At 50.1% G+C, this 22,027-nt stretch overlaps 1 protein-coding gene across 1 annotated transcript in view; it reads right to left on the minus strand.

Annotated features, from left to right (window-relative positions):
* Positions 1–432: 432 nt before the first annotated feature.
* The window catches only part of SAMD10 (sterile alpha motif domain containing 10), a 35,643-nt gene continuing 14,048 nt past the window's right edge, over positions 433–22,027 (minus strand). The window contains exons 3-6 of the mRNA XM_077832483.1: positions 20,247–20,425; positions 7,475–7,643; positions 1,576–1,716; positions 433–455 (exon numbers count right to left, since the gene is read on the minus strand). Of these exons, the coding sequence (XP_077688609.1) occupies positions 433–455; positions 1,576–1,716; positions 7,475–7,643; positions 20,247–20,425 (512 nt within the window). The remainder of the gene's footprint in view (positions 456–1,575; positions 1,717–7,474; positions 7,644–20,246; positions 20,426–22,027) is intronic.

Raw genomic sequence — 22,027 nt, forward strand, 5'->3', positions numbered from 1 at the left:
GGGCACATGTGGTTTCACGGTGCATGGTTTTGATTAGTCCCAAGAATGACCATGTCATTAGTCCTAAGAATGACCTTAAAATGAACTGTCTCCAGCTACCACATTCATCTTGAGGTCTTTCCCCCTGTGATTGACTGGATCCCAGAGGGGAGCATGTCACATGTCCTGGTGACCATTTTCCTAGTTTGCCTCTAATTGTCAGCCATGTCTGCTGGAGAAAATGTCTGATCTCTGCACAGGAAAATATTAATAAAAGAGAGACCGAGAGAGAGAGAGAGAGAGAAGGGAGGGAGAGAAGACCCATGAGTGGTTTGGAAACTGTCTCTTTATATTCCAAGCATGCGATTCAGGTTTTCATATCTGTGGTCCACAGTCCATCCCAGAGGTGCTCGGTTCACAGTGTTGGAACAATCTGCCGAACAGACGGGTCGGCTAGGAGACGTTTCCAAAAGAAGCTGGAATAAGGAGGAAAGAGAGAAGAGGATGAACGCCAAGCCTGCAGTGCAATAGCTTAGGGCTTGTCTACACCTGAAACTCTACTGCGGAATGGCTACAGGAGCACCACTATCGTGCTCCTGTGTAAACACCACCTATGCCAAGAGCCCGTCAGAGTAGGTAATCCACCCCCTCAGAGGCAGTAGCTAGATCAACGGAAGAATTCTTCTACCCCATCTACACCATGGGCTAGGTCGGCTTAACTATGATTTTTCACACCCCTGAGCGATGTTGCTGGGCTGACCTAATTTTTGAGTGCAGACCAGGCCTTAGAGAGCGTGCCCACTGCAAAGCACAGAGAACTTCGCTGCCTCTTTACAGCTGCCACAAATGCCGTGCTGCACCCCAGAGAGCCAGCTGTCCCTCAGTGCTAATGGAAGGGGCCCTTGGCTCAGACTCAGCTTTGCTATGACTTACGTCGGGAATATGGCCCTAAAGGAAGCAGCGTCAGAGAATTCAGTCCTGTATTGTTTCAAGTTTCCTCCTCTATTCCCTTGCAGTCCTCATTTTGGGCTTGAGCCTTGAGAAATCCTGGGAGAGCAGGCTAAGGCACCATGGAGGGTCCCCGGCTGTGGCTTGGGTCTAAGACAGTGTTGCAAAAGGAACAATGGCATTGCCTGTGTCAGCGGAAGGAGCTGACTGATGCTCTCTGCTAATCTCCAAGAAAGCAGAAGCTCCACAGTGTAGCTGAGCCCTGTTCTGCAGTGACGATGCCAAGGGCAGAAGAATGGTTCTCATGCCTGGGATCCTAGGTAGTACTTAATGGGGGTTGCTTTTGGGAGGAGGTCACCTATCCCCAGGGAACTGACATCATCAAACCGATTGCATGCAGGTCACCACATAGCCATTGGCCACAACAACTGTCAGTCAGAGCCGACCCGGGCTGGATTCGAAACGGTGACCTACAGACGAAACATGCCACAATCCATTACCTAGCCCAAGCCATCTGACCCTTTTCCCCTTTCAGGCCCCAAGAATGTTGGCATTTACCCAATGACGGCAGAGCAAGGCACGTACCACTGCAGTCACCAAAGGATTCATGGCTGCTGCTTCACAGCCCCTCCTCGCCCTCCCAAGTACCTTGGCTGAGCAGCTGTAGGTTCCGGACTTCCTCCCGCACCTGGAGTTGCAGGACTTGCTGGAGGACCTCCTGCCGCTGAGACTCGTGAATAATGCCCATACGCTGCAGCTTCTCTGCGTTCAGCCGCAACAGTGCCCGACCTGCCGAACGCAAGCGAAGAGACAGCGCTCATTCAGAGTGACGGAGCAAGATAGCTCTGACTCGCGTCAGCGGTGAAATGGTGAGTGCTTAGGAAAGCCAGGCGCTGGGAACACCGGCCAGATTCCATAGGCAGGTGCTGGGTTAACCACTGTTGGAGTTGGTGGGTGTAGCAGCTGCCAGGATGGATGTAAAAAAGCCACTAAACTCCTTCCTATAACCAGATAGCTGAAACAATAGGAGCCACCACCCAAAACAGGCATTTGGCAAGGCTTGAGTAAAAATTGAAGTCTGAGGCCCAAGGGGTTTCCCTGGGAACTGTCATGGCAAACACAGGGGCTGGGGCATTGATTGGTGGAGCTGTGGGTGTCTGGGTGTCTCAGAGACACAGGAAGTAGACCAGAGAAGCAGGGTGAGAAGCAGCAGAAAGCCAAGGACGCTGTCAGAAAAAGCACTAGCAACGTGGCCCTGAGAAAAGCTAAGAGAGAGCTTTTGGGCTAAGCGGTGGCTGGAAAAGGGGCTCAGAACAAAGACGCCATCTCTTGTTATTTGATTGCTGCTGGTTTAGGGAAACAGGACTTTGTACATTCTATGCAAATCAACAGGACTGCATCAGAGAATCACCTGATTCCATCACCAATTTCTCCTCCTAACTGGAACAGCCCACAAGACCTTGAATTTTTGGCTAACCACTTGGGTCAAAAGGTGCATGCTTCCAACAGGCAGCCATCAGGAAGAGTCCTAGCACAGTGAGGCCAGGTACCCAAACAGGCTTCAAAAGTGCCCCATGAGTAACGGCCACATGATCAAGCTGAAAACATCAAACATCCACACATATAACCTGGCATTTGTATCTGCTAATGGGGAGGGGCATGTTGAAAATTCATCCCCCAAATGCAGAACAAATAAGAACCTGAATTCCGTTCATCAGAAAGGCAAGAAGGGCGGAGGGGAAGAAATGGTGACAAATGCAGCCCCCTCCAGCAGTGATCACCTAACACAGCTACGCAACAGCCTCAGCAGCAACCCTACAATACAAAAGAATTATACCAGAGATGCACACATGTAGTGTTAGCTGCTGCCTTATCATGTTCTTAGGCTGAATCGTAATGCACCTCCAGTAAGACTGTTCGGAAATTGAATTGTATATTGATGACTCTCCCCAGCTCCCTTCATGGGGAGAGTCTCAGTCCGGCACTGACAAGATTTATGTCTCTGTCAAAATGACTTCTGTGGCCGGCAGTAAGTGCTCTATTGCTCAGAGCCCCGTGCAAGGAGTACAGGAGCCTGGGCTGTACCTAGGGCCTATTCCAGGTGGTCATGGAAAGTAAAATCAGGAATGGGGGGAGGTGTTTTTCTGCAAATAAAGCCATGCTGGCATGCTTGTTCCCAGCAGGGGGTTTACTGTTGAATGCACAACTGCCAGTGTGTACTGCCACTCAGTGTAAACATTCCATTTGTGGGTTCAGTGAGCCTGCCCTAGAGGGTAACCCGCGGGGCTCTCCCACGACACAGCTGCAAGGGCTGTGCGAGTACTCACACAAGGCTAGGACCATCTTCTGTCTCAGCAAAAGATCTAGTCACTCACCCTGCTTGTTAAGGGCTGGGCTAAATCAAACAGAACCTAACAGTCACTGGGCACCCTTCACCATCCTCTGGCATTCCTGAAAAGGACAACTCTCAGTTGTCAGACAGTGGCATGGTGGGAGCCCTAATCTTAAAGTTTGGGTCAAGGGCTTGCCCCTCAGATCACGTAATCCCTAAAGGCAGGAGCTTTCTATTTGTCAGCTCCATCTCCTGCATTAGGACATATTGTTTGGAATGCCCCGGCTCCGCTCTTCTCTGGTATACTGGCAATGTGAGGAGTTAAATTAGAAGTACCCATCAGAACACATTAACGTTCTCATCAGCGCTTTTAGTCACAGCCATTCTCCTCCAGTCCAGGGGCTATCAGAAGAGGGGTTTTACAGCCAGCTTTTGTCCCTGCCTCCCAGAGTACATTTGCTAATTCTTCCTTTATTTCCGATGCAAGGACTTGGGTGAGCTGTTACATTAGAGCCGTATCATTCCTCTAGGGCATGAGACAAAGGCATACAGCTTCCCATCTCACTCGCTCCCTTCCCCGCTGCCTTCTCCTGGCAAAGCATGGTATTATCCATCTCTGCCTCACAAAGCAGGCTGCAGACTAGTGGTTCTGTGTGAGGTAGAGAGGGAGGAAAAAGAGGCCGGGACTGAGTCAATTATGTTTGCTTTGTGGGGACTTGATTCATTTTCTGGGTGTCCTCTCAGAGAGACACACCCGTGGAGCGGACACTACTTTGACTACCAACACCCAGCTGGCTAATTGAAAACTTTAAAATATTAATTCTGCAGCTTCGCTTACTGTCTTTCTTGATGTTCTTCTACAAACATCCCTTTGTTCTTCAGATCAAACAGCCCCTGATTTACTATTTTAGGATACTCTGCTGCAGTCTAACACCTGAAAAAAGTGTAATTTATGTGACCATATCAGGTACCTCGATATTAAATACATATGTAAGCAATAACACCTGGCCAGATGTGCAGTGTTACCAATACCTGCATAATGTGGGTAGATTGTGCAATATGAGGCTGAAGATCAAAGACCCTTTAACCGCTTGAGAACGGCAGGTATTTACTATAATGAAACTTCTTGAACTAGGTTATTGCTTTGCTTTGTTGTTATTTCTGGAGCAGGGAAAGAGCTGGTGTTGACTACCTTTCTGTAACAAACTAATGAGCCCTGGCCTTTGTGGTTATTCCCAGTGACAGCTTGGCTACAACCTTCATCAGCTGATTAGAGTCCTCCTTTGGTAATGCTAATTTAGCAATCCATTGAAATGAAAGGGATTCATGTGTACGCATTCCAGGGCAGAACTTTGTCTATAGTATGTGTGTGTGGGACATAGGACAGTAGCAGAATCTCAGATCTGAAGCCTTTGAGAGTTTGAGGGAGAAGTGGGTGGATCCTCACATATTAACCCACTGCCTAGGGCTTTGGTTCTAGGTTGGATCCAGAACTGGGAGAGGTCTCTGGTATTTTCTGGTTTCTGTTTGGATGTAGCAAAATCTTGCGAGAACAGTCGCTGATGAGATTTTTGCTGAAGATGGTGGAAGTCTTACTACAACTGCTGATCTCACTAGATTTACGTCTTCCGAGATGGGCAAAATATCAGGATATCAGCAGAGCTGGCTTCATTTATTTTTCTTAAAACAAAAAATGGCCCTTTTTAGAAAACAAAGAAATTCACAAAAAGCTGGTGACTTTTTTAAGCTTGTCTTCTTTTGCAAAATTTTTCACAACACTTTATCAAAAGCATTATCCAAATATTTTTATGTATTGAAAACTGGTTTTGATGAAAATAGATTAAAATGTTTTGCAAAAACAAACCAAAATACATTTTAAAAATCCCAGACAATGAAAAAAATAGGTCTGTTTTGAATGCTGCAAAACAGAAACAACTTAGACATTTTGAAATTGTTTGCAAAAAACAATTTGTTAAGATTTTTATCCAGCTGATATTATCATAGTTGATAGTTTGGGTCAACGTTCTTGCAAGAACAGCTTATGAGATTTTGCAACTGTTGATTTCTAATACACCACCTAGGCATGATTTGCCTTGTAGATGCATCTGAACTCAACCTAAACCTAAGTAAACTGAATTTGAATATATAGAACAGAGCAAACTGTCCCATTCACACATTATGTACATTCTGCAAAATGTTCCTTAGCTTTAGTTCCACGTTTTGCTCATATTTGAGGTGCAGAGGGCCTACTTTCTGGTGTATCATTGGGTTAAAGGCTTTTGATGGCATTTTCAGCCTCTTCCTTGGCTGCTGCAGAATGAAAAGGTGAACAAGTTCCCATGTCTAACCCTGCAGCTTTTGGCATGCAATGCAATCAGCAACAAATGATGAGGTAGGAAATTGATATTATGAGGAACAGGAAATTTGTTTAATATTTAATCCTCAATCATCTCTGCATTTCTACTGACTTTTCCAGCCACTTCCATTTTTTTTTGGTCACATCAGGGCTCCTTATTAATATTATATGAGATGATGAGTCTACTTGCTGCATTGAGCAGAGCAATAAACAGCAAGGCAGATAGGAAGAATGGCTTAGTAACTAGGGAACAAGATAAGGACTCAGAGGACCTGGGTTCAATGCCTGACTCTTGGGCCAGTCATTTAATTGAACCTAGCCTCAGTCCCACTTCTACAGACTGGGATTAATATTTTCCTACCTCTCAGGGGTGGTGTGGGGGATAAAAGTCTCTGACTCATTACCAGGTGCTCAGATACAACAGTGGAGAACCTAGCTACTCAGACTCTGGAGTGAAAGGATTCTAAAGAGGACAGCCTGACTTCTGGAGGACTGTCTGGAGGACAGTCCTGACTTCTAAAGAGGACAGGACTGACTTCTGTTGATTGAAAAGGCAAGCTTTTGATCTTACACAGAGCAATTCCTCAGGTCTGGGAAAGGTACTCAGAGGGTCACAGTGGAACAGATTGTTAAACTTAAGGAGTTAACACATGTTGCAAGAGACCATTCAAGGTGAAGTGGGCAGCTAACACCTCTGCAGATGCAGGACAAAGAGGGTTAGTGTGTTATACAGATTGTTATAATGAGCCATAAATCCAGTGTCTGTTACTGAGTCCATGATTTTTAATGTCTAGCACAGTTATGAATGTAAGCTCCCAGGCTTGTCTTTTGAAGGTGTTGTGCAGGTTTCCTTTGAGGATGAGGAAGGAGATCAGATATGGAGTGTGCACCTTTCCCAGACCTGACGAAAAGCTCTGTGGAGCTTGAAAGCTTGTCTCTTTCTCCAACAGAAGTTGGTCCAATAAAAGATATTCCCTCACCCGCCTTGTCTCTCTGATATCCTGGGACCAACACGGCTACAGCTACACTGCAAACAACAATGGAAGATCCGTCTTTCACGATGTCACCTTCAGGTGCCTAGACAGATACTTGAACATAAGATCTCGCCTTACAGTTTATTTTAAAAGACTGCTGTGACATCCTGACAAAGCCTCTAGCCCTTCTCAGAACCCGTCAGCTTAAAGAGATTGTGGCTAAGGAGCTCCTCCCAGGTGTTGGTTAGCAGAGGGCCAGGAAGAAAGTCGGCTGATTAGAGCTGGTCTTAGCATTCTGGGGTGGGAGTGTGAAGCAGTTTTTGCTGCTGCCTCTCCTCATGCTCCCCATGGCTGCCTGAGCAGGGAAATGGGAGAGAAACTTATTTAAAGAAAGAAAAGTAGCTGAAATTTCCCTTTAAATCAGGGATGTCAAAGCCCTCATGGGACCCAAAGACCAACTTTGCCTGTCAAAAGACAGTCCCCCTGCAGTGTAAGCTAGGGTTTTAAATGGCCTGGGCTTTGGGTGCAGACAGATCAGAGCTGGGCCCAGCACCCTACCCTACAGAGGCATGACTCTGGCTTGATTCATAGAGGTAGGGGTCTCGTGCAGAGTTCGGATCTGGGGGTTGATTCCAAACTCCTGGGCCCTGAAATGGTATTTGGATCAAGGGGTTTGGCTGAAGGCTCCCCTCTAGCTCTGAGTGTGGTGTTAGCTACAGGTGAGGACTGAGCTGTCTTGAGGGAGAGGTGTTGGGGAAACGTGAATCACATTCGGCTAGTTCTGTTAATAAACCAAACCACCTGTACGCAACAACCACTGAAAGTCTTTACTCATCATCAGCATTTTTCAATTAGTACCAGCTGGAGAGGGAGCATCTACTGTACCTGTGATAGCGTGATGGGAAAAGGCCTCCACATAGATGAGATAGTTATGGGGACAGTGTTTCTTTAGCCATCTGCACACATCCTGTTGGGTCCATAACACCACCGGCTTGGTAAGGCTGCCTAGCGTGGGGCTGGTATGGTAAATGCCATAGTGATCACAGGGACGACTCTACAGAGGTTTGGAAGCAGGAAACAGAGAAAGGGGAGGGTGTTAATGGACTTCAGTACCACCAGGAAGAAAAAACTCAGCCATGGGATGAACAGAGGCCAGGCTGAAACATCTCTGGAGAAGAGAGGTGCTTGGATAGTCTGGAAGGGAGAACCCCACAGTCGGTAGCAGGAATGCCTGCATAACATTGCCCAAGATACTTTGTAAGATCATCCTAACCCTCCTAATGGTCTTTTTCTTATTGGCGTGTCCAGAAGCAGCCACAGGCGAGTTGTAGGAAACCATACATGGACGGAAGCTAACAAACCAACTGCAGAAGGGAGAGAGGAGAACTCGGATCCATGGCAAGCCTGTTGACCACACCCCAGCTGCATATTCTACTCCTGCATTGTCCTGTCTTTCCCAGAAAGCAGGCATTCAGGAAGGATGCTGCATTGCATGGGCATGCTATGACTGCTGCTTACTGTACTAATCAGGATAATTTCCCTGTCAGTCTGTCCTCCCCACATCTGCTCTCTCCACCCATTACCTCATCCTGTGTTTAGACTGTAAGCTGTGTGGGACAGGGACCATCTTTCCCTCTTTGTATGCACAGTGGCTAGCACAATGGGGTGCAGAACAGGGCTCCTAGGTTGCCTACATACAGACTAATACTAACAATATGGCAACATTTGTCTCAGAAGCATTGTCGCTCATGGTACTGCCCTGACTGAGAGGTACTGCCAGGAGCAATGCAAACACCGCGTGTCTTCGTTCAGTGCACAGGCAGATAGCACCTGTGCTCAGCTGCTCGCCAGTAAGCACCTTCACAACTTACTGCTGCTTTTCAAACAGTCAAGGCCCAGCTGCACCTATATTTAAAAAAAAGTCTTTGCAAGAGCACTCCAGCAACGTGCTCGGAGCTGCATGGGCAAACGGGGTAAATGCACCTGCACGTGGCGAGTGAGGCGTGACCCAGCCTCGTTAGCCCTCGGAGGTGCACTCGTCCGATTTGCACCCATAATCACGGAGGCTCTTTCGCCAGAGCGTTTCTTGAACAAGAGCCTCCGAGAGGAGAGAAAAGCGCAGGCAGGCTCCCAAGAGTAACTGCAACCTGAGCCCCACAAAGCCTATCAAGCCAATACTCTGACCTCCCCCAAAAAAATAACTCTGTCATCTCTCTTCCCTCCATATCCACCAGTCCCAGCACCTTCCCCTGCAGGCTGCCAATCACCATCAGTGGTGAGGATTGTTTGCGGGAGGCACCTGTCCAGAGAGGATGGGGCTGAGACCCGCCCAACTCCTGACACAGGGTGCAGACAGTTTATCATCAGCATCGACCTCTGGTGGATGAGAACCAGCAACCCAGGGCCTAAAGGCGATCTCTCCAATTGCCGGTCCTTGAGCCACCTGTGACGGGTTTCCCCTGGGATGCTATCTGGAACTGGAGTACTACTGAGCCCTCTGACCCACCAGCCTGGGCTTCCTCTCACACTGTGCTGCTGTGACAAATTGCAAAGCCCTCCAAGCTTTGCACTTTCACCAGTATTTACACAGGTAGGGACATGCCCAGCTGCAGTCACATGCAGGCTCTCTAACTACCAGCTTGCCCGCCTAGGACTCAGAGCAGTACCGTCCTGCCTTGGTCAAACCTGGCCAAATCTGGTTTAATACCCGGTCCGCCTCGCCCTCAACGTGAAGAAGACCGTGCACACTTTTGGTAACCAAACGGAGATTTTTCCCAGATACCTTAGTCAAATGCAAACTGGTTTGGATTAAACCACAAAATAAATTTATTAACTACAAAAGGATAGATTTTAAGTGATAGCCAACAGATCAAAGCAGATTACCTAGTAAATAAACAAAACCACAAACTGGGTTTAACATACTAGATAGGTAGGATATGAATTAGCAAATTTTCACCCTGAGTGATAAACAGGTTGGCAGATTCTTAAGGCACAAGCTGCCTTGGCTTTGCTGGCTCGGTTTCCCAGGTTTTCATACATAGGCTAGAAATCCCTTTAGCCTGGGACCTCACTTCCCCCAGTTCAGTCTTTGTTCCTCAGGTGTTTCCAGGTGTGTTGTTGTAGGGAGAGTGAGATACCATCACAATGTCATTCCCCCTTTTTATATCTTCTTCCCCTTGCTGGAAAGCTTTTTTGCTGTGACCTGGGTCAGACAGTTCCCATTGGGTAGTGCTATCTCTGAGAGGTTTCTATTGTGCCCAGTTTCTGGGGTAATCCTTGTGCTTGTGTGCATTTCCTCAATAAGCCATTAACATTGTTTGGCCTTTTTATTGTTGTACGTGAAAGGCTGCTTGTGGGTGTTTTCAACCTCCAACATATTTTGGTAACACATACATAGCCAAACTCCATAACTTCACATATTACAATAACACATACAATCCAATGAAATATCACTGTCCAGCAGACAAGACTTTGAGAATGATACCTCACAAGGCATACTTCGTACAAAACATATCCTAATTACCTGACAATGGTGAATAAGGGGGTGCCAGGATGTCACACCACCCACTCCCCCGCTGTGTGTGATTTAATGCCGGCATGGCTGCTGCATCTTCCCCTGGATAAACAGGAGAGCTCCATCTTTTTGAATTCTCATTTCATCTCTGTGACCGGGGCTTGATGGGGGTACGGGGGATGGAAGGGGGGTCTGTCACGGGCTATTTCCTTCCCTTTCACAGAAGAGCGTATGTGACGTTCCCGGGAACCGTTCTGTGAAGATGCCCCAGCCAGCCGTGACTTTGCTAGTTAGGAATCCAATTACAACGAATGCTCAGGGCCGTTACGCACTAATGCACAGGCCAGAAAGCACTTATTTATTCCTTCCCCCTGCCTCCACCTGCCCTGAAAGCCTCAGTCACACATAGTACTAGGAGATGATAGCTCCTTCCACAGCTCCCTTCCCGGGGCGGGGGGGGGGAGGGTTGCACCCAAAGGCAAGTAGCAATGAGCTCCCAGGTCTAGCTGTTACAGGGCTCATCCAGGACCTTCTGCACCCACCCAGGGGATCAGCTGCAAAATCAGCCGCCCTCTCCAGTGTGTTCCCTAGGTCCAGTGGGGAGGAAAAGCAGTGGTGCAGGGTCACTGTAGTGGCAGGATCATTTAGGGGACAGGGTTAATCTCCAAATCACAAGACGTTAGCCCTGACCAAAGGGGACCTGAATGCTTACATGCCCCACTGAGCAAGCCAGGGCATTTCCCAGCAGTGCCTGGTGCCTTGCTGTCCCCGTAGGAATTGCCGGAGCAGAGCAGTCATGCACCGAGTTTCACATCCCATCTCTGAGAGCTGCCAGTGCCAGATGAATCAGAGGAAGGTGCAAACCCCATCCATGGGGGCCGCTTGCTCATGGGGAAGTCACTTCCCTGCCCTGGCAATTAGAGGTTGGCTCATCCCCTGATGCAGGAAAGAGTCTCTCTTATGGATTTTCCATAAACTTTTCAGCAGAGCGCAGCTCCACCCAGCAGGTAGCAAGACCTCCAGGAGCCCTCACACTCACCCCTTCTCTGAGAGAGGGTCTGGCTCCCAAAGCCAGGGCGCAAGACTCCCCAGTTGCTGTCCTAAAGCAGCAGGGCTGAGTGTGTGGCACCACGTGTGACCTGGAAACAATAACAACAGGCTGGGACTTCCCCCCCCCCCCGGGTGCTCAGTCCCGTGGTTTTAGTGCACATACCCAGCACCGGACTGGGAGGTCCAAATACTGCCAAGGGATTCAAATGGGGAGTTCGAGCGACATTTCACAGCCCGCTCCATGGATGGTCCTCCCAGAATTTAAGCCCAACATTTGAGACATTAAAGCTACCTAGAAACCCCCTCCCGCCACATAAAACCGCCTTGTGCTTTGCAATGCTCATGAGATGGGTACGGAAGCTGCAGCCCACCGTCCTTTGCCACCCGGCCCTTGCTGTCCCCCTTTGGCTTCAAGAATCTCTCGGTCTCCATCTCATCCCCAAATTCTTTATCCCGCTTGCACTGGGAGTGAAGTCATCCCAGGCTTCGGACACTCACAAAGAGTCAGAGTGAGGGAACATGTGACTAGCTCCTTGCTAGTCTCTCCAGAGCAAGGGGGCCACCCTCACAGATTGTAGGGACTGGTCTGATTTAAACTGCTCAGTGTGGAAAGAAGCAGCTGCCAATAATGGGAGGTGAAGGGACAGATGCATTGCACATTATGCAACGGAAAGAAAGGGGCCGGAACTGCATCTGCAGCTCACAGCTCCTGCAAATGAGTGGGCTAATAGACCTGTCTAGGGTCCACGGTAGTCAACCAGGCACCAGCAAGTTACCGCCAGCAAAACGCAAAAACCCTGTTGATGGCGCTAGGAGCACATGGCCTGGGCTGGTGCAATGGCATCACTTACACCTGGACCCTGTTGTTCTAAAGAGGATGGAAAGAGTACAAGAACAGCTTGAGATTCAGCAAAGGCTCTTTTGGTCCTGGTGGACCTGCCGGCTTGCTGGTGAGAAGAGTTTTTCTGTAGTCAGGCTGCTAACAACTGGAAACCCACCAAAACAGGGACTCCAGGGGACCACTCACCCTCTACCCCACCCCAGTTGTGGATCCCCTAAATATCCCCACAGAAACCCTTTATCAATAAACTCCCTACCTTAGGAGGCAGAGAACCGTAGAGCATCCACTTTCTTTCCCCCCTCTTTAGAGGCTGCATGTCTAGTAGTTAAGAGCATCAGGCCAGGAGCCTGGATTGGAATCTTGGCATGGCCATGCCACCCTGGGCAAGTCACAGAATCATAGGAGTGGAAGGACCTCGAGAGGTCATCTAGTCCAGTCCCCTGCACTCATAGCAGGACTAAGTATTGTCTAGACAATCCCTGACAGGTGTTTGTCTCTCATCCGCTGTGTGCCTTGCTTTCCTCAGCTGTTAAATGGGATTCCTTATGGAGAAACACGGGGCTCAGCACTCAGTGACCCTCGGTGCCACGCCAGAGCAAAGGCCTACCTGTCAGCCTTAGTCATTGTCAACCTTGCTCAAAGCTTTTCTCTTAGTGGTCAATATGGGAAGAGGCCTCGTTGAAAAGCAGTCAGACTGTAGAGCCCCATGGGGGGACAGAAAGGCACATCCCTTCCCTTACCCAGAATCCCAAGTAGTTTTGGGCCTTACTCTCATGGTGTTCCAGCCAACATTCAGTAGAACCTGGCTTGTCAATGGCTTCAGTGCAGCCAGAGGAATGTGGCGCATCCCCGCTTTCATTGACTCTAGCGGGCTCTCGACAGCAAACAAAGTCCAAGATTCAAACTCATCCTGTTGGCAATGTGATAAGGTTAAACCTGCCTCCCAGCCTGTGTCAGAAATATGTTCCTCACTGGGGTTCCTGTGGCACCGAATTCCTGCCTTCGCCTTCACCCACCTGGGAAATGGTCTCCCCTCTCCCACCGAAGAAGCTGCCTCCTGCAGCTGGCCCATGCACTCTGATTCTGAACAGCGCTATGTCATGCAGACCAGAATGTCCCATCAGGGACTGGAGCATTGGCCCTGGGTGCACATTATGTGTCTTCGTTGCCCTGGCCAAGTTCTGAAGCCTGCAGATGGCTCTGGAGTTGTGGTAAAGTTTTCTTCTTCCCATTTGATTTTTACAGAAACTTCAGCGTTGCAAGGCCATTGCAACCTGGATTAAGCTCAGTACAAAGCAAATAGCATGTCATGAGCAGCAGTATCAGGGAGCTGACTATTCCAATCCTTCACGGAGAATGTTTCTGGCCAGCGGGAGTTCTCGTCCTGTCAGGAGTCAGCCGAATTAGGTGGGGAAATAGGCCTGGGAGACTAAAGTCCACAGTTACTTTTTAGTGCTCCTGAAAAGGAAGGTAATAATAGCCTTGGCTGGAGGCTGGCACAGCCCACAAGTACAGCAATGGGGCTCTGGGAGAGCTCATTGCAGGAACTACCTGGGCTGGGGGCCATAAGAAGACCCCTTTCTGCACAGAAGCACTGAGTCAAACCGTGCTCAGAAACAGCTTCCACCAATGATCACAGGTCCCAGTCACTGCCCATATGGCCCAGGGCTGAATTTTTTACATGTTTCTTATTAGCCACTGTGTTAGGGAGGAAGGGTGGGCCAGTAGTTAGAGCAGGGAATTGGGAATCAGGATTGTGCTTTCGACTCTGCCACACACTTACCACCTGCCCTTGGACGAGTTATTTAACTTCTCGGCCCCTCCATGTGTCACAGCACATTGGATGACATGCGGGTCGGGGGGGCAGCTGGGAGAAGGACCATAGAACTGCTCTCCTGCTCCTAGATAAGCAGGATCTTATCCACCCCACACCCTTCTTCCAGTTGGTTTGGATTCTGTACAGGGAACCTCCTCCTTTGCGTGTCCTCATCTCTTCGAAAGGAAGAGCTTTCTTTTCCGAGTCTTTGTTGAGATTCAGCTTTTCTGAGACAGAAGGAAGCTGAATTCCCCAATGCCCACTGCGGCTCAGGAAAGGGCCAAAACATGCTGAATATGGCTGGGGCATATTCGAGGTAAGCAAGAAGTAGGGGGTGGTGTTTGGAAGTGGCTAGTAGCAATATGCCAGGATTCAGAAGGTCAGTTGCGTTTGTACTGCAATGTGCAGTATCAACTTCCTTGTGTGAACACTGACTAATTAAGCAGGCAAAGAGAGACAATTAGTGCCCAGGAAGTTGGGCATTCCAGGATTACTAAAACTAGTCCCATGTCCCTGCAATGGCAAACACCAGCCAGCCACGGGCAGCTGTGACACGAACTTGCTGCCCCGTCCCTGCTGACAATCTGGTACCTTTTATCAGCCATGACCTTAAATGTTCTCCTTTGTGACTCCCCTCTATGCAGCCGCAGGTGTTGGAGTGCGGCCAACTTTTCGTCTTGGAGATAACAAGAGTAGGAATGCCCCAAATCCACCCCCTTCACACATTGGCAATTGGATGCACAAGGAGTGCTCAGATGGGTGGAGCTTTTTCTCGAGCAAATTTTGCATCCAAGGATGGATGAGGCTGAACGGCAGCTTTGCCCTGGGGGGCGGGATGATGTGTTGTGCCTCCAGGTGGCATAATGCACACTGATACAGCCCAGGGGCAGGTGGGGGAAGCCATCTTTCCTTCCTCCTGATTTTGGATTAGTCAAAGGCAAAAATGACCCCGGAGAGGGCTGGGCTAAGTTACAGCTCTGCAACACAGCACTGCTCCAGAATCCCCCCAGCATTATGGCCGTGGGTCCGACATGACCCTTTCTATCCTGAGCCGTGCCCATCAGCACTTCAGGGGGGTCTGTGTAGAGCAGCCATCAGCTGCCAACAGTGCCTGTACCAGGAGAATTTCCCCCCGGCCATCTTAGAAGTGTTTAAGGCCTCAGTACACCACTACATCATACAGGGGCTATAAGGCGTGGGAGAATCCCTCCCGAGATCTTTTGGGGGAATTTTGGGAAAATAGCTCAGATGTGTGTGGGCACATGCATGAGTGTTGGTGCTGTGTGTACAGGAGGGAAAGATTTTCCAAGAATCTGAATAGCAACTGAATAGCCTAAATACACACTCCATTTGTGTGCACTGTTACCATGATTTTTGTGAGCGCAAATTGGGGAACTGCACACACTAGTTACCAGAACTGGCATTTGCACATGCAGTTACCCACTTTGCATGAGGTTACATTAACGGCACGCATAACGTAGACGTACGCTTTGAGACCCTTCAGAAATCTGGCCCAGGAGTCACAAAGAGTTTCTGTTGGATATCCCATGACTCACGGAAACTAATGCAACAAGACATATTCAAAAGGTTCATATTCCGGGGAGGTGAGTGAGGAGGGGAAGGACTTTGGGCTTTAACATTTTCTCTCCAACACCTGACATGTTTTCTGATGAAGGCCTGACCTAGTGGTTTGAGCACAGGAGTGGGAGCCAGAGAATTCACAGTCCTAATCCTGACTCTGATTTGGATTCCTGCTGTGGCCTTGAGCAAATCACTTAACTTCTCCGTGTCTTGGTGACAACAATGGTCACAACCCTTACTCCCTCAAAGGGCTGTTGGGAGAATGAATTCACTGGGGTAGGAATTAGCAAAGATGCAAAATGCTATTTAAAACACCCAGGATTCGGTTCCATGTGTTAAGCAAGTTGCTCATTTAAGTGCCACACACGTCTTTGCATGTCTCTTCCCCATCGTGGAGGACTCACAAGATTGTGATCTTACATGGGCAAATCTTCCAGTGAGCTCAACGGCACCATGGGCAGGAAGGAGATTGTTACGTGCCTGTATGGAGCCTTTCCTCATTATGGCCAAAATCAGCCTGAGTCCCCACAGTTCATTCTCATTCATGCACCATGGAACACCAGGGGCTGGTTCTAATGCAGAACACCACTATTTGCCCACAGATATCCAAGTAACAAGCAATGATGGGAAAAGGAAAACAAAGTGCCCGAGCATAACAATGGCTCTTTAAAACCAAACAAAGAAACAGTGCTGAGACCACAGCACCACTTATCCAAATAACCCACCCACGGGGTAATAGGCACTTAGGAACCCGTAATTTCCCCAGACAGGAGTGAGCCATGCAAAACTCTTGGTGGTTGAGCACGTTTTCACAAATTGGCAAGCTGTCTGAAATCACCTCTCCCCCTAATTGGCTGAGATTACACCTCGTTGCCTTGAACGTGACCGCTAAGCCAAACAGATGCAGCCTTGCACCTGGAAACTCTTTCAGAGCATATAATAAAATATTTCCTTTGCTTGCTCCAGATCAGAATCTTTCAAATCTCCTTTCCCCACCCCAGTGATCTTTGGACTCTCTCTGCTGGCCTGGGCAGCTGCAGTTCTGAGCAGTAAAGTCACAATGGGACTTCCTCAAGCTATAGTTGGGGTCCAGAGAACCAGGCTGTAAGGGTGGGAACAGCACACCCCGAACCGTACTCATCTGCAGGTTCTCTCTCTTGTTATTCCTGCTCAGCTGGAAGCTCAGCATGAGTCCCTGGGCTCCTGAAGGTGGTAAATGGGGAAGTGTAATGAATCAATGGCTCCTCTTCCAGCTGGCTGAACTAAACTGTCTCTCTGATAAACTCACAGCCATGAATATCAAACACTAGTGTTTCAGGGACCGAGGTAGAGGCTGCCTTAAAGGCTGTTCTACTGGGAAGAGACCAAGGAACCATCTGCAAGGTATGATGCCTTTTAATGTCCTCCTTCTATGGGTCACATGTGAAAGGGCTACGAGGCAAGGGTTTTGAATACAGTGAAATCGCTTTGCATTAATTCACCAGGCTTTTCTTCATTAGCTTCTCTTGCTTGCAGGGACAGCAAAAGTTGAAACCTCTCTCACCTTGAATCCCTGCTTTGGGGACTTGGAGTCAGCCAGCAGGGAGAGAAGACAAGCTTCAAAGCAGTTAATATTAAAAACCAAGTGGATGCCCTAGCCCATTTCTGATGGGACTGTGTGACAGGGGCAGCAGCTTTGCTTCCTAGTCCCCAGTGAACCAGGACTCAACCCCAGCTCCACTTCCCCATCACTTTGCACAGGTGCTCAAGGAAAGGGGTACAAGGATGGCTGCTTGGGACAGAGTTGGGAAAGTCAGGGGATGCACCCAGGGCTCATAGGGCAGGGCTGCAGCCCTCGCTGCTGCCTGGTCCTTTTCTGATGGTAAGTCACTTAAATTTTCCTCTCTCCTAGCAAGAGACCTTGCTGACCACAGCTGCATTTCTCCACTGAGCCACTGCCCCAGCTGACAGTCTGTGGGTCACCACTACTCAGGGACCCAGAGGTGGATCACCACAGGGAGAGAGTGAGATCTACTTTGTTTTTCTAATCCCAGAGAAAAATGCCCTCCAGGGAGCATCTCCGGAGGCCACCCTGGGTTCACTGCAGGGACTAAAATAAAACCACCCATGCTGCAGCCATCAGACCCGTCTCTAGCTTGGTCACTGCAGAGCTCCAGCTGGATGGGCTGGAGATTTTCTCATCAAGACTCTGTTAATCTCACCCAATGCTTGAGACCTTTGCCTGTCCCCTATGAGCAAATTACATTTCCATCAGGGGAAAGGAGCCTGCCAGTCCATGGATGCAGCTGTGGGTCCTGAGCAGAGTGGTCACTGTTGGGCAGGATGGGTCAGCTACCTGCGTGGATTCTCTTTGTCCACAGAATGGGCTCAGCACAGACTGCAGCAGGGCAGCTTCCTCAGGCTGGCCTGCCCGTCCGTGGAGACTCAGCCCTGCTGCCTGGGAGGCTGAAACGGGAGTTTAAGCTCCATGGGTCACCTAGGGTTTATGGACACAGAGACTTAGTGCGTGGCAAGCTGAGGCTGTGTGAATTTGCTGCGCACTGACCGGCCAGGTGGTCCCTGCTCTTGGGCACTAAAAGTCCCCTAGCGCACATTCACCAACTCCCACGTCAAGCAGCAGCGGGTCAAAGTGCCCTAAGGACCTTTCAGTGCATGGCAGTAGGGTCCGCGCAGCCAGTTAGCGTGCTGGAGATCCACACCCCTGCTTCCCAGGCACTAAGCTGCCTTATGGACAAGCCTTTAGCCCTTGACTTCTCTGCCAACACTGCCAAGTGGAAGTGGGCCCTGTTAGTACAAACTGGATTGTGGGCACTTGACTGAAACCCACCAAACTCATGTCACAAAGGGGAGGGAGCCACTGAACTGTCCCCCCTGCACTCACAGTGCGTACTGAACACCGGGGAAAGGAAATTAAACTTCAGCGGCACCCTGGCCAGGAGAAGGCAGGATGAACACGCAGCTGGAATGAGATATTGCAAGTTTAAAGCCAGACGCGCGCACTGCATATTCTCTTAGGGTCTGATTCAAAGTCAATGGCAAGGCTCCCCAGCTCTTCAATGGTCCTCAAGCACCAACCTTTTGTAGTGGTAACCACCCATTTTTTCATGGTTTGTGTGTATAAAAAGATCTTCTGTACTTTCCACAGTATGCATCCGATGAAGTGAGCTGTAGCTCACGAAAGCTTATGCTCAAATAAATGTTAGTCTATAAGGTGCCACAAGTACTCCTTTTCTTTTTGCGAATACAGACTAACACGGCTATTACTCTGAAGCCCGGTTGTAGTTGGTGGGGTTGGTTTCTAATGCTGCAGAATTAAATCAGAGGCCGAGACATTCAGCACAGAGAGAGACACGGTCCTCGTCTCTCTGCACAGAGAGACGCTGAGCTGGAGACACAAAGCGAAATGCTTCTGGCACCCTTAACTCAGCCTCTGATGAACAGGAGTTTGCACTGGAAATGAAAGAACCGATGTTGCAGAATTGCTGATGTCAGCACCTTTTGCCTCCCTCCCTGGAAATACTCCAGTGACGAGGCAGCACTGACTAGTGCCTTATCGTTAATAGCTTGTAATAACAAATACAATGTCCCTGTGGGTTCACCTGCTGACTTCCTGCCACAACAGGCCAATCAGGACTGTAGTGAGACCTTTGACGATGAAAGAACAGCAGGTGCCCCCAGTCCTGGCTGGAGCAAAATGCAGTGAGCTGTCCCATGGCAGCTTTGTGGAGAAAGAACACCGGGGCAGTCACTGCAGAGATGGGGCCAGAACCAAACCCCCGGACTTTGGGGGAGTTCGGTCCAGACTCTGTAGCTCAGGCTCATCTCTGCTGCAGAGATCTAGCATTACACCCCCTCGGCTTCAGTGGCAGGTACTGAATGCCGTGCACAAAGCAGGCTTTAGGGCCAGTCTAGACTGCAGTTGGAGGTGTGTGATTGCAGCTCTCTCCTGCACTACTTTTAATCTAGTTAGCACGGGTACTAATAGCAGCGAAGACATGGCAGCTCAGGCCGTCCAAGCCGGCCTGGAACCCTGGGGACATACTTGCATTCCTAGCTTGGGTGGCTGTGTCTTCACGGCTATTGTATCCATCCCACTTAGACTGAAGCTAGGGCGGGTATGTCTACCGGAGCGGCAATCACACCTCCAATTGCACTATGGACATACCCAAAGGGGACGCTGCAGCACGGTCTGTACAACAGAGAGCCCATGCTCACTCCAGGTCACCACGTCTGCTCAGTGCAGGACACCAGCATGCACTCTGCTGATGCACCCACGTGCCACTGAACTCCAGTGGCAGGTGCAGCCTGACTAATCAAAGTACCTCTTCTCTTTTCAGCTTCAAAGCCCTGCAAAAAAAGAGAATTAACAATGCTTGCGGGGGAAAGGGGAGGCAAGTTCCACTCCCCACCCCTACTCCTTCCACAAGGTGGGTTTTTTTAAAATCTCCTTTCAGTAATCATCTCTTAAATTCTGCAGGTTATGAAGTCATCATGAGAACGTAAAGCAAAACCAAGAGCCTGCTCTTGCGAGGTTCTGAGCTCCGCGGGAGAGACACTCCCCTTAAAATCAGTCAGTTTGGAGGGTTCTCACCACATTACAGGACCAGTCTGGGAGAACAGGCCTTCTCTTTCCCTGCTAGGCAGTCAAAAGGAGCGTGAGGTCGGAGATCAGAGCAAGCCAGAGCCTATGACTCTGACACCTCATGCACTGCCAGAGGGTGGGGGTTAGGGGGACAGCATGCTGGAAATATGCTGGAATGGCCCCCTCTAACACAAAGGGCCATTCAGCAGTGCACATAGACATGGCTAGCGTCCCATAAGAGGCGAGGAACGTACACTCCTGATAGGTGGGTACCTGTGAGCCTTCGGTTCCCGGCTGCTGTAGGAGCTTGACGGTCCTGCCTCCTGCTGACCTCTGACTCCGCCCGTCGTGCCAGGTGAGGCTGCTGCCCGTGTTCCGCTGCAGACGGTAGTTGAGGTTTTCGGCCGACACCGTGTGCTCCAGGAGGTTCCGGCAGAAGCTGAAGTGCGCGGCTGCGGCTGGGGAGGAGAACGATTATATCAGAAAGACAACAAACATACCCCATGCACCAGCGTCCTCCCACAGCTGCCCAGATTGCACTATGCGCTGCTGCTCAAGAGACAGGACTGAGTTCACATCCTCCAGTCTTCTTCTCTGCCCCTGAGGCCGAAGGATCTGGGAAGGATGGGGAAGTGCACCACATTGGCAAAGCCTGTGTTGCCTTCCCCTCTGGTGGCTGGTCCACTAGAGGACAACAGCCTACTACTGCTACCTGCTCTTAGCTGACGTGGCAGAAGTCTGTTCTACACATCACAGATGCAAAACTCCATTGAGCAACCATGCAGGAGAGGGCTGTTGCTATGGCAGCGCTTGCGGCCAGGAGAAGGGCTTGCTGGGAGGACAGGGGGTATTTTCCAATAAGAAGCAGGTGAGGCCATTCTAAAGGAAGGAAGCTTGTCTGTGGGCTGCCCAGGGAGCAGCTGCAGCATGTCAGCAATCCCATGTCTTCTGAAGGAGCAGGAAATCAGCCCCAGTTCTCAGTGACCAGCTTTGGCTGGTCGCAGGTACTTAAATGCACAATGACACCCTATGGGGCCACAGCCGCTGACGAGGACCCACGCACCCGGGCTGCAGGAGCTCCGACCGCAAATCCCAGTTCTGTTAGGAAATGGGCTGGCTCTGGAGCTCGTCTCCCACTGGCATGTGGGATGCTAAGCCCCTCACTCAGCTGCGCTTGGTGTGGACACAGGTGCTGCATTGGCGCTGATTCTGGAGGCTTTGACATAGAGCCCCCCCTCCCCCGCAGCCTAGGGCTGGCTAAGTGGGTCCCCTGGGCCTGAAACCGCCCCACACAGGCAATACAATTACATTTAGTGTCCCAGCAAATGAAGGCTTATTGGAGGGGAGTTTGCCTCAAGCAGCCATGTGACCCGCTAGGACCCGTTAACCCTTTAGAGGCGACAGGGCCTTAAACTCCTGGCACTGGCCTTCTGGTCCGTGGGGCTCCATACTGTGATGGGAGGTGCAAAGAGGAGGTTGAACAAAGAGCTGCTTCCCTTGCCAGTCCTGGGGGAGGTGCAGTGGGGAGCTCTGAGTGTGCACAGGACCCTCCGGCTGTGGCTTGAGCTTTAGGCTGGCCAGGCCTGCCCCTCTCCTGTGTGGGGGGAGGGGACCGAGTGCCTTTTTGCCGTATGGCTCCCCGAACACTTCTCCAGTCCGGGCACTGCCGGCAAAGACGTACCTTACCATGAAGAAATGCCCGAGAGCTCTGCAGTGAGAAGCCCACATGCCAGGGCTCGGAGCGGGGCAGGTGCAGTGTCTCGGACCATTGCTGGGCAATCCTGGCGCCTTTTCCAGGGGCATTTCAGCACCAAAAATGCTGAGGAGGCAACATCCCAGGGGCTGCGTGCTGGGCTCGTGAGCCGTGGAAACCACGCTCCAGTTCAGAGGGGCAGAAAGTAAAAATAGGAGGACGGAAAGAGGAGGGTGTCGGGGGGGGGGGGGGGTGTCCAACAGCCGTACACCTCTGCTCCCGAAACTGCCAGACAGGGTCTGTGTAACCCAGGATCCAATGCTCAGTGCTATGACCGTTCCCAGAGCCGGACTTGAGGAGG

The sequence above is a fragment of the Eretmochelys imbricata genome, chromosome 13, assembly GCF_965152235.1.
Source record: "Eretmochelys imbricata isolate rEreImb1 chromosome 13, rEreImb1.hap1, whole genome shotgun sequence".
NCBI classification, from domain to species: domain Eukaryota; kingdom Metazoa; phylum Chordata; order Testudines; family Cheloniidae; genus Eretmochelys; species Eretmochelys imbricata.